Genomic DNA, 13,586 nt, shown 5'->3' with positions numbered 1-13,586 from the left:
TTACATTTTACTTCATAAATTAGTAACTAAACAAGTAGTCAGCAGAAAGTTCGATACATTTCATAAAAATAACTTTTTGGAAACAGTTCAAATATTTTTTAAAAAGTCACTATTCTTGATACACATGGTTTCAATATGAGTTTGGGAAGTAATAAAGGATAGGTAAATCATACACTATTTGTCAAAAATCTAAACAGTTTAATTATGGCAGGTATACAAAGAAGGAACCGCATTTTTATTACCCATGAGCATATTAGAGCCCTTTAAAGACAATGAAGAATTTATTAAGTGTTGGAGTTGAAGGTGGCAGCCAATACATGTGTTGCTTTTGGTGAGATCTTACAATCAAAATGAATGCTTGTAGAAATGATGTTTATGCAATAATTGTTTGCCAGGACATCAAGCAAGCCCTCCTTCCTTTTGATGTCTTATTCAAACGACAGATGTGATGCTTTCATAATACTCAGAATTCAGAACTTACTCATTTTCTTAAGGAATAATGTGACTAAAAAGAACATCTATTCCGTGATGCTCAAATCTGCTGAGGTATTATGTTGAAATAATTTTGTAATTCTTATTTATTCTGGAATTTGAATAAAGAAAAGTTAAAATTGTTTGCCTGCCTACAAATCCTTACTCACACCTTACTGGCAGGACTAACACCTTATTAATAGGGCAAATTATGTTTATCAGCATGAGTAGCTTGGCATAATTTCTGGGCAGCTTTCTATAGGGCAAGTTTAATTAGGAATTCAATGGCACTGTTCTGAAAGTACAGTAAAACAGGAAATAGTATGATAATCATTTCCAGCATCGCCCGCAGTATTTCCCGTATATTTGGCAGTTCCCATTCTTACTTGGGTCACATTAACTAAAAACTTAATGTAACAGCTTTGATTTCCACTGGATTATAAATCGGACAAGCAAAGAACGTCACAAGCAACACACTCAAAATGCTTGAGGAACTCGATCTCCAACCTGATGCATGAACATTGATTTCTCTGACCTGTTAATTTTTTTCTCCTCCCCCTTTCTTCCTCTTCAGTTCCCCACTCTGGCTCCCCCTCTTACCTCCTCTCTTCTCACCTGCCTATCACATCCCCCTGGTGGCTCTTCTCCTTTCATTTCTCAAATGACCGACTCTCCTCTCCTATCAGATTCCTTCTTCCCCGTCCCTTTAGCTTTTCTACCTATCACCTCCCAAGCTTCGTACTTCATGCCCATTTCCCCCACCCACCTGGCATAACCTATCACTTTCTAGTGTGTACTGTACTCCATTCCCTCAACCCACCATCTTATTCAGGTTTCTTCTCCCTTCGTTTCCAGTCCTGATGACGGTTCTCAGCCTGAAATGTTGATTCTTTATTTATTTCCGTAGATGCTGCCTGACCTGCTGAGTTCCTCCAGCATTGTGGGTCACTCCAGATTTCCAGCATCTATGGATTCTCTTGTGTTAAAGAACATCACAATTTACTTCATAATTTCACATTTTTTCAAAACATGAGCTCCAATGTCTGTACTAAACAATCAAAAACCGAAAACATTCAACTGTTTGGACTTCTTGGCTGGAAAAAAATGAACAGTTTAATTATTTTTCTACCACAGGTACCTTTATCCAAAAATATAGATATGCTTTTAAACAACAATTTCTGCAAACCCACAACTTTAAACTTGATGTGGTTGCTGAAGAAACGAGAGGATCTTTGAGCCGGTAGTAAATGTAAATGTTTGCCTTAAACTACAAATGTGCTGGTCCAGTCCTCAACTGGCCACGAGGTTTGATCCAAATACTACATTTAACTGCTTTCCGCATTCCATGTTACTCCCTACTTTGGAGTTTCCAGTTTGTCTTTTGAGCTTGGTGAAACATTGGGAGCTAATTAAAATGATTTTCATCTTAACCTTCAACCAGCTTAACTTAGCTCTGATGTAAGGAATTATACTTTTACAAAATTGTTAAAAGGCTCTTTTAAGTCTTTTATCCACAAGTAGCTGTCTGCATGTCCTGAGGGACAGAGGAGGCTTTTTAACAGCAGTGCAAGGATCATCTTTGTTGAAAATTATTACCAAGTCAAATCTCCTGGCCATAGGGGGAGGCAAGTCTGAATGGGGGGGGAGAAGAAAAAGTTACATCAGAGCAACTCCACAGTAAAGCTTTTTCTGCAGAGACCATTTTCTGTCTGTCCTGCTTTGTTTACTTCTTTCTAAATTTCTACACGTTTATCCTTAAAAAGTACAGCTGCCTCCTCTCTTAAAGCAGGGTCCAGAATGAAGAAATCACTTCAATCTATTTGACCTCATCCTTTTTGAATAACATCTCTTACTATTTTCCCACTAAAGCACCTGGCAATGTTCACATAAAAAAAATAAGAGCCATACTAGTTGGTTTCAACCCTGCTTTTGGCAATGTTCCAGTTGTTAGTTACTGTGTGAAGAAATGTTTCCCAATATCAGCCTTGCATTTTTTGTTATAAATTCATTTTGAGGCATCAGTAGCAAGGCCAGCATTTTTTGATATCTACATTTGCACATATGTAAAGTTGAGCCAATTTATTGAACTGATGTTATCACAGCTGAGAAGATATGCCCATGATAATATCAGATCTGAGTGTTTTGAGCCAAAGAAGAAACACGATACATTTATGAGAGAAATCTGTTCAACATTTGATGGGAACTTTAAGGTCTGGCAGCCCCATACATCATTTAACCACTTCAACTCATACAGTACGACGCTTTTCAAGAAATAAAGCATTCAAGACACAGGAGCCACCAAGTAAAATTTTACAACATATGTCACTAACATTGGTAACCAAAAGCTGGTCAGAAGTGGCTCCAGGTGCAGTGGTGGCAAAGTTGACAAATCCAAGGAAGAAATTCCACAGTTGGGGCATAATAATGTTATCAAATAAAACCTAACACAGGTGGTGGCATAGGTGATGATACCAGAGATGATCAAAAGCTTGATCAAAGGACATTTAAGGAGTACATCACTGGAGAACCAAACAGTTAAAAGGCAGAAAGGTTTAGGGAAAAAAATCCTATGTGGGACCAGAAAAGACAGTTACAGATAGTGCTGCAAGAAAAAATACTGGGACATGCAGGAGGCTTGAATAAGAGAGTGCAGAGTTGGCAAATAATTTTTAGGCTAGAAGTGGTTATACAAGTAGAGAAGCTAAAAACTGGAAACAAAATCTTTTAAAAATTGCATTGTAAGCAAGCATAAGAGTAATGGTAAAAAAGACTTAATGGAAATTAGAAACAGAAATTTGGATAATGTTTACCAAGTTGGAAGATATGGGAGGCCTTCCAGGAAGGTGCTGGAAAACTCATGTAGACATTCAGGAGAATTGTAGATGAGGATTTCAGTGGCAGAAAGGTTAGACCAGGAATGGAGATGGGTGACGTTACCCAGGTGAAACGAGATGTTTTGGTGCTGGCAGCTGAATTCATGAGTTGGGGAAGTTATCACCAGCCTGGAACTAGGAGGGAGAAAATGCATTTGGTGAAGTTTGTTGAAAGTGCACATTGAAGAACAGGATTGGGATCAGCTACAATGTTTCATGGTGAACAACTTCACCAGAAGAACTATCTCAGTATACAATCGAAAACTTCAGGGAATGGGAAGTGTGGACAAAGCAGATAAAAGGATGGCTACTGAGAGTATTAAAAGAAAGTTGTACAACACGATAGGATTATACACCAAGGAATTCAATGCCTTAGCACAGGAGGCAAATCTATACTGTACTGGTTTGGAATGTAAATTTACTTCCCCTGCTATAATAATGTAGTTTTTAATACAGTTGAATAAGTAAATCCACAATATTCTATTATTCATCAACAGTATATCATTCAAAATCCAATAAGATGACAAGAGAAAATCTGCAAGAACCAACAAGAATTTTTGGAAGTTGTTCAAGTGCCTTTGGCTGATTCTTTCCCTGTCCTCTTTAGAACGAAAGCTTCTAGCACAAAAAAAACTTGTACTCGTACCTTTGCCCCACAAATAGCAGAGAAATTCAAGAAATTTTCCCCTTCTTTTACTATCATGCACAATATAGGTATTGCCTCAGTACAACTGAAAGCACAATCGATATAGTGGAAGGCATGACATTCACAATCCTTTTATCCAAGCATCAGCTATTTTCTCTCAGAGAGCTGGTATTTAACTCTGTCTCTGACAAAATGTCGTGACATGGCATTGACATAGATGAAGCCTTGGATTCAATATATAGAAAAAATGGCTACTTTTTTCCATAGAGGCTGAATATTTAACATCTACAAGAAGGCATTAATTTAAAGGACCATGTTGTATGAAAACTAGGAACTAGTTTTGGAAAATACATTGTTAACAAAGTTCATAAACTGGTATCCATGTTTTCTTCTTCAGAGTTAAAAAGAATCTACACCATTACAAAAGAATGCATAAAATATTGCCGCTCCCCATAACAGAATTGTGCATACACACATTTAACATGGTTATAAAGTAAGGCAACCATGTCCTAGTGAATTAAAGCAAGAGAATCCCTGTGGAGTGCATATGCTTTCTATCATCAGCGCCAGCTTGTTTAGTCTGTTTCAAGCTCTATTTTGTTTATTAAAAAAGAACCATCTTTGTTGAGTTGGTATTGCATTCTAGCAAAAGCAATATATAAAATACATTATATAGATACTATAGGTAGCAAAAAAAAACTCTGCAGCACCAGGATTAAATCCAAAATGATTCTTCTTTTGGTTTACACTAATGATCTTTTCCAGTTTGCCAAAATACTGAGAAATTTTCAGTGTCATAGTGCCTGTTCAACCTGAACTCTATCCTTCACATAATATTCAGTTATACATTATATAAGGATAGATTGTAGATGAAGTTCCACATGAAGTGATTCGTTTTGAGAGGGGAATGCTACAGATGGTAAAATGGTGCAAAAAAAAAAGCAATGGAGGAGCAGACTTGATCAGCCAGCCAGAAGCAAATATATCTATACCTTGAAATCAAAACCTTCAAAGATGCATGTTTTTTTAAAAAACGGCACAAGTTCAAAGATATGAACTATGGACAAAACACTTCAGTTATATCAGGGCAAATAACAGCAAATGGAGAGGGGAAAAGGAACAAGGATTCGTAAACACAAAATACTCTGCAGATGCTGGGGTCAAAGCAACACTCACAACACGCTGGAGGAACTCAGCAGGTCGGGCAGCATCCGTGGAAACAATCAGTTAACGTTTCGGGCCGGAACCCTTCGTCAGGACTGAAGAGGGAAGGGGCAGAGGCCCTATAAAGAAGGTGGGGGGAGGGTGGGAAGGAGAAGGCTGGTAGGTGCCAGGTGAAAAACCAGTAAGGGGAAAGATAATGGGGTGGGGGAGGGGAAGCAGGGAGGGGATAGGCAGCTGGGGGAGGGGGCAGAGTGAAACTCAGGTTGGAGGAGCAACACCTCATATACCATATAGGTCGTCTCCAGCCCCTTGGTATGAACATAGAATTCCCCAACTTCCGGTAATTCCCTCCCCCTTCCTTCCCCTACCCCTATTTCACTCTGCCCCCTCTCCCAGCTGCCTATCACCTCCCTCATGGTTCCGCCTCCTTCTACTACCCATTGTGTTTTCCCCTATTCCTCCTTCACCTTTCCTGCCTCTCCCCTCCCTGCTTCCCCTCACCCGCCCCATTATCTTTCCCCTCACTGGTTTTTCACCTAGAACCTACCAGCCTTCTCCTTCCCACCCTCCCCCCACCTTCTTTGTAGGACCTCTGCCCCTTCCCTCTTCAGTCCTGTCAAAGGGTTCAGGCCCGAAACGTTGACTGATCGTTTCCACGGATGCTGCTCGACCTGCTGAGTTCCTCCAGCGTGTTGTCAGTGTTGCAAGGAACAAGAATTATTAGGAGATAAGTGTTCAAAATTATTAGCATGCCTGCAACCAGGGATAAATTTAAAATCACTGAAGGTCAAAGATTAGAATTATTGTTGATGTCAACTCACTGAAAGTTTTCTTATTAGGACAATTCCTCTGCTTTCTCCATGGTCCTGTAAATTCCCTTTCCATGAATATCAAAACCAAAATTCCCTCATGGAAGTTACTTCTACTGCCTTTTCAGCAGCATGTTCCTGATCATTAACTGACTGTGTAAGGTTTCTTTTCTACCCAGTGATTAGTTTTCAGAAATTATAAATACAGTGAGTTTTTAGGGATAAAGAGCACTTTACTAAAAGCAAATAATGGTGAAAGAGGAAGCCTTTTGTTTAAAGAACAAGTGCATAAATATTTAAAGGGAAAGGTTAATAGGTTAGGGAAATGGAAGGTGACAGTGATAGTTCAAAAAGATGAAAAAGGTTCAATGAGCTAAAATGTTTCCTGCATTTCAACAATTTTGAAATCAAAATCATTGAATAAATGTTGTAACCCACCAAAACCTTTGATCAGTTACTATCTTAGTTTCTCATACGCTGCCTTCACACATAATGTGAGCCAATTTACTTTCTCATGTGTGGCCTCAATTCACAGCTGTGAGAAACTGATAGTTAATAGCAACTTGACAGGACTTTAATTTTTTTTTTAAAAGCAGGCATTTGACACACTATTCTTCCCCAAATCAAAATTCTCCCTGAGCTTACCTTGGAGGCATTTCTTACAGTTGAAAGCCTGTGTGCAATTACCAAAACTGTTCGCTCCTGCATAACCCGATCAATGGCCTCTTGTACTAAATGTTCACTCTCTGCATCCAAAGCACTGGTAGCCTGTTAATCCAGAAAAATACACAAGAGAACCTAGTTATGTTTCAGTAAAGCACTCAACATCGTTATTTCAATAGCCTCCACAATACCATGGGATTTGATAAATTAAGATTATCAGGGTTAATATAAACCAGAGTTAAATGGACGATTTAGTCAGATTTGCTTTATAACCTTTATCTATAGCAATAAGAAAACTATTTTACTTAGGATGATAAACAAAAATTCATCAATACTCCACAAAATTTTACCAGTGCAATTGTGTTCTCAACAGGAACCCACGTAACTGTTTGCGTCACCAAACATTATGTCATCTTCCACATGCATTTAAATGTATTTAGTAAACCCTTAGATATGATGAAAGAAATTCTTTCAGTTCTACCAAATTACTCTTATTCCAAGTTTGTGATAGAATAAAATTCTTTACTTGATCTAATAAAGCAAAAATATTCTGAATCAAAGATCTTCTTTTGGTTATGGAAAGGAAAGAAGAATTTGGCAGGGAGGGTATTAAGTTCAATTATCCCAGGACCAAGGTCAGAGAGTCCTTGAAATTTATGGTTTTGGAGATAACTATTTAACCCACTGCAGTCATGCCAGCCACTAAGGACCTTTACAGACATCTCACTTTTCAACACTGAGACCCATAGGTTACAGTATCCCAAGCCCTCAAGTACAAATTTGTTATGGTTTCTACTTCTATTATCCTATTAGCTAGGGTACTCCAGAACACCACCACTCATATAGGTGAAGATTGCTTCATTCAATACCCCTGTAATCATTCTATGAATTATCTTAAATTCAACTTACCCCTTTACTGACATCTCTGCTAAAGGAAGACCTTACCTTGTCACATTTTTTTCTTATCCTTATTCTAAAGAAAATCTCACCTAAAATATTGCAACTAACAATTTTCAGTTCTGATGTTCTGCACAAAAATTCTGTAATTACTCAATTGCTATAACAGCATTTAATATAGTGTGATTAGAACCAAATATAGTACATTAGCTGCTACCTAACTAGCAATTTCCACAGGTCTAGCTGGATCTTGGCTAGTAATGGATCCTATAAAATCCAACTTCCAGCTACATTGGACCCTTTCCAGTTCTCTTACTATTCGAACCATAGCCTTGTCTCTCCACTTCGCCCTGTCGCACCTGGAAAGTGATGTCTCATATACCAAGATGTTGTTGGTGAGTGAACTGTCCTTGTTGGGACTCAATACCCATCTTTGTAATTGGATCTTGGACTTCTTGACAGAAAGACCCCAGTCAATCCAAGTTGGCAGCAACATCTCAAGCTCCATCAAGCTCAAGCACTGGTGCCCCCTCCCCAGGGTTGTGTGCTCAGTGCGCTGCTGTTCAGAGCGCTAACTCAGGACTGCATTGCCAGTTTCAGCTCAAACTGCATCAACAAGCTTGCTGACAATACTAGTGTTTGGCCTCATCAGCTACAATGATGAGTTGGCACACGGAGAGAGGAGATAGGCAGGCTTGTCAAATGGTGCGAGAACAACAGAGTCTCAACATGGACAAAACAAAAGAATTGATCGTGAACTTCAGGAAGGCACAGGTCAACCACTCTCCACTGCACATCAATGGGTCTGCCAAAGAGCGAGCGATGATCACAAAGTTCCTTGGTGTGCACATAATGGATGATCTAACCTGGAACACCACTTCACTAGTCAAGTAGGGACAGCGGCATCTACACTTTGAGGAGACTGAGGCATGCAAGTCTCCCTGCACCCTCTTCCCCCCCCCCCACCAAATCCTAACAACTTTCTACAGGAGCACCATCGGGAGTGTCCTGTCCAGCTGCATAGCTGCATCATTTTGTGGTACGGAAGCTGCAAGGCATCTGACCACAATATGCTACAGAGAATCATCAGGATCTCCCTCCTCCCGTTTGTGACATTTACCAGGAACATTGCAGACAAAAGGTCCAAAGCATTGTTGAGGATCCCTACCACCCATCCCATAATCTCTTTGACTCACTACCATCAAGAAGGAGGTACAAAAGCATCAGGACTAGGACTGCCAGACTGGGCAACAGCTTGCTCTCTCAGGCTACGAAGTTAATGAATACCTTGTAACCACCGAGGACTCATTACTAGGATAGTGAGCTGTTTAGTGTTTGCCTGTGCTGCACTTTACTTACATATATTTTGTTAACTTTTTATAGTATAATATTCTGGTTTATGTGCTGTGGGTTATACATGTTGTGCGGGTGCACATTGCCTGGAGGGACATTGTTTCACTTGGTTGTATATATGTACAGTCAGATGACAATAAACTTGAAACATAGAAACATAGAAAATAGGTGCAGGAGTAGGCCATTCGGCCCTTGAAGCCTGCACCGCCATTCAGTATGATCATGGCTGATCATCCAACTCAGAACCCTGTACCTGCCTTCTCTCCATACCCCCGATCCCTTTAGCCACAAGGGCCATATCTAACTCCTTCTTAAATATAGCCAATGAACTGGCCTCAGCTGTTTCCTGTGGAACAGAATTCCACAGATTCACCACTCTCTGTGTGAAGAAGTTATTGAACTTAATATCCTTTTTATATTCTATGCATTAGTTATTCAGGAAAATTATCTCATGCATTTTTAACCCATGTAATCTAGCTCCTCCAGGATTCAGTGATGTGTTCCAAAGTTTCCTTACACTTCCCAGTATTCCACCATTTAATGTGTACTTTGCCTTCTTCAAATGCACTGTCATTTGGTTCTGTAGATTGAATTCTAGTTGTTGCTCTTCCCATTCAACCTTTCAATGCATATCTTTTTGAAGTCAAAGGCTTTACCCTCACTATCAATCACATCACCTATAATGGTAACAAATCCCAAATAGTTTTTGGTTTAATAAGAACTTGGGTTTGATTAGATTACAAAAAAAGACGAAATCTAGCAATCCTATGCAAGGAGTCACACTCAAGGAACTAACTGCAGGTTGGAAAGGTGCCTGCAACAAAGCTAGCGAGAGTATTGTAAATTACTGGAAATATTATCTCAGCTAGAAGCCATATTAGAAAGTTCAAATTAATTCTGAACCAGCAACAATGAAATCCAGATTGAATTGAGTTGGGGTGGTGGGGTTAGTGGGTAAGGGTGCATGAGTTAAGTTTCTATTTGGGATGCAATCTTAGAGTAAATTCCATGAAAAAGTTTGCCAATTTCTTGAGATTTTTTACCAGTGATTTGCAAATTATTGAATGCAAAATCTTCCCCAAATCAGCAAAATAAAGTATTGTTTTAGAACATTAACTGTAATAGAGAATATTCCATTGCATGTTTAAGAATAAGTTTGCTAATAGGTTTACTGTAGACTTATTAATACAGCTAACATTAAATTTATCAAAATTTTTAGTCAATTTCTATTTCATTACCATGTTTTTAAATAACAGAAAATTACTTTTAAAAAATTATATGCATACTATATTTGTTAGCATATGTTGTCAGTATGGGAATTCCTTTTGACAGTAAAAAAGTTTAAAATATGTGCATTGTTAATTTTGTTCAAAAAAATAATTTTAAGAGCCTCGATGAAGGCCTGAAAATAGGTTCAATGAACAGAAAATCATTGGTGTAATTTGGGAGAATGACCAGTTTTGAGGTTAGTTATTTTTATAAAGACCTGCTTGAAAACCACGACTGTAAAAGGTCAAGAAAATTTCAACACTTTTTGCATTGATTTAGCTGTTTGAGAAAATTAAACAACAACATCGGGGCCAAACCAAGCAGAACTCTAAGCCATTATCCTTTCCCTCTAGCAGCCATGAAGATCAAAGCCACAGCTTGTAATTCATGATTAAAACCTTAAGCAGAAGATTAAATTGTGCTCCATATCTATCTTGTGAACCAATTTAAACACTCTTGGTGGTCACTGTTTATCTTGTGATGCAGGGGAGAGAAAGCTTTCTAAATGGAATAGCTCTTAATCCTGTGAAAGGATATAGCCTTTCTGTTTGAGACAGCGATTTGATATTCCGGGAAGTCTTTCACATAAGTCACTTGCAAGCTGAGAAACAGATAGATTTTTTTTAAACTTTTACAATTTATTTAATTGGGTGACTGCAGGATGAAGTGGGCTAGACAATAGTTTTTTTTAAACTCTAGTACATGAACTCAAATCTGTGTGCTGATCCAAAGATTCTACAAGGAATTTAAATTCAGAAACTCACTACATTGACTAACACTACACTGAAAGCATTTAGCAAAGGAAACATTACTGATGGAATAATGGACTGGCAGATACTTAAGCAACAAATCATTGAATAGAGATTTAAAATTATATTTGTGTTCACCTGTATCTAGCTCAAGGATTCAGATCCATTTTACTTTATAGAAATCCAGGCTGACATCACTGGACTATACAAATTTACGCTTAGTATCACATCATTCAGAGCATTATCCATCAAATCAGCAGTACAGTTTGGTATTGCAAGCATTGGATCATTTCTTTTTCAATAATTACACAGATAGATGCAAGATATATTTACTGAACCCAACTCTGGTTAACCAAGCAATCATGCCCACAAAATTAATGTTCAAAGTACAGTATTGAAATATGAACACATTATCTAACTTTGAGATTCATCTCCATACAGGCAGCCACAAAACAAAGAAACCTCAAAAGAACTCATTTTAAAAAAAAAGGCCCAACGCATGGAGAGAGAAAAAAATAAATTGTGCAAATAATAAAAGTAAGTAAATAGCTTCAGAACTGAAGTTTTATGAAAGACTTAAAATAAGGCATCACTGCAGCCGAGCAGTCCACAGCCTCAGTTCAGTGCAGAGTGAGTAAACTTTGCGGAGTGGAGAGCAGAACTGGGTAGAACAGGCCTTGCCTTGCCTCCAGTTCCAAAACCCTGACCTTTTCCACCTGGCCTGATGCTTAAATTGTCCAAGCATCGAGTCATTCCTCGCTCTTGGACTGTTCCCCGCAGTCATGATTTGGCCCATACCTGACTTCTACAATTCTGCCCAGCACTTAAATCAATCAGACTCTGGGACTTAACTCACTCTTGAGAACTCTGCCTTTTCTCTGAACTCGACCCTATCTCCGCCTTTGCTTACCTTGATCGTGCCTCGCATGCGCATCCACCACTGCTAGTCTCCACTTTCCTCCCTGCACCTCTGCCACTGTTCACTTCTCCAATGTTAGTGTTGATCAAAGTGTTATTAATAAAGCATTTAGCAGTTTTGTTTTGTTTTTTGCCACCAGTAAGTAGTTGCTGGGCCTCACCAGCACCATCTTAAACTGGAATGTGACAGTCTGGACAGAAGTTCACGTGTTCTTGAATAAATAAGACATTATTGAACTTTCCACTGGGGAGAGGAAAACAGATTAAGGAGAGCAAACCACCTCGCTGTCTGACATACTTAATGCAGCATTATGTGATGCTGTCTTATCTGACATCAGGTCAAATTCAAAAATTCCAGACAGCTTGCTCTGCAAGTTTTATTTACTTACAGGTTTTAAAAGTTAGTTAAAAAAACAACCCCATTGGAATGTTTTAATATTCCATCAACAATGAGCAAGCTTATGTGAAGTTGATCACTCCTCTCCAAACATCCTTCTCATTAGTATTAGTAATTTTTGAACTAGACTCTTATCTCTTCTCACAATCAAATTTGATTTAATTTTGGAAATGTTTGCTGATCCAAAATATGAATTTTACAATGTATTAGTAACCTATTGGATCAAACAAATATAAATCAAAGCCAACACACCTTCAGCTGCACAATGAATCTATATTTTCTGTTGAAAGTTTGAAGTTTAGTAAGTTTGTGCCAGACTGTTTGCCACGCAAATGTAAGACTCACTTTCCATACATTTCATATACAAATTCATACAAAAATCACTTTGAATCCACTTCAGGTGAAGGTCTGAACACAGAATTCTAAAAGTGGATTTTTATGTCAAAGTCAAAGACTATTGTTGATAATGCCTTGCACAGAAACCTGACTTCTATTTAATCTGAACAAAGCTTTAAATAGCCCCTTTATTAATTTTCATTTTTAACAGCTGTTATCAAATTTATGTGGTGAAAGTGCAAACTTTTAGGATTTTTTTTAAAAACTAAAAGACACATCTGTAATATGATGATTCTTTTGGTTACAAAGACTAAGAATTACCACACCAAAGAATTTACTTGGAAATAACTGTGTCATGAACAATACTTTGACAAGAAAGTGATGCTAGATTTTGTGAAACTTTTACTTAAAGATCTGTTCAAAGACCATAGAGAAAGAAAATCACAGTATCCCATAAACCTATTTACATAGAAACACATAATGTAATTTGAATTGACATCAAATGTTGTGTAATTGGAGAACTTCCATATCAACCTTACCGTAATTGTGGTGATCAAGAGTTCACCCTATTAATCTTAGACTGCATTTACTGCAACAGAATACAATCAAAATTCTTATTTTACAGACAAAGCAAAATCAAGTTTTCAGCATCTATATGATCACCAATTGTTAAGCCAATTTGCAAATTATTTTCGAAAGGCCACTCAAGCATGTCACTACTTATTGATTACTCATCAAAAACACCTATAAGTAATCTATCAAAGAAATTAATGAACAAGCAGGAATACTGACAACGTTCAGGATGCATACAAAAAGGTAGCTGATATTCTTAAGAAACACCAAACACTGACTCTACCTTCTTGTGACTGATGTCTTTTCGATACTCCTGATTCAAGGCAGCTGTTTTTCTTCTATATGTGGGACACATTCAGTGTACAGGTACTGTACATCTTTCCAAATGTTTTCAAGTCAAGTCACTCTTTATTGTCATTTCGACCATAACTGCTGGTACAGTACACAGTAAAAATGAGATAATGTTTT

General features: G+C 38.0%; 1 protein-coding gene across 4 annotated transcripts in view; it reads right to left on the bottom strand.

The window, feature by feature from the left end:
* Window positions 1-13,586, bottom strand: part of LOC140190891 (ABC transporter B family member 1-like) — a 135,557-nt gene that overhangs the window by 8,518 nt on the left and 113,453 nt on the right. For all 4 annotated transcript variants that reach the window (XM_072247829.1, XM_072247830.1, XM_072247831.1 and 1 more), the window contains one exon: window positions 6,609-6,731. In XM_072247829.1, coding sequence (XP_072103930.1) covers window positions 6,609-6,731 — 123 coding nt within the window. The remainder of the gene's footprint in view (window positions 1-6,608; window positions 6,732-13,586) is intronic.

The sequence above is a fragment of the Mobula birostris genome, chromosome 31 (genome assembly GCF_030028105.1).
Source record: "Mobula birostris isolate sMobBir1 chromosome 31, sMobBir1.hap1, whole genome shotgun sequence".
NCBI classification, from domain to species: Eukaryota; Metazoa; Chordata; class Chondrichthyes; order Myliobatiformes; family Myliobatidae; genus Mobula; species Mobula birostris.
This window is presented reverse-complemented; position numbering and strand designations above follow the sequence as displayed.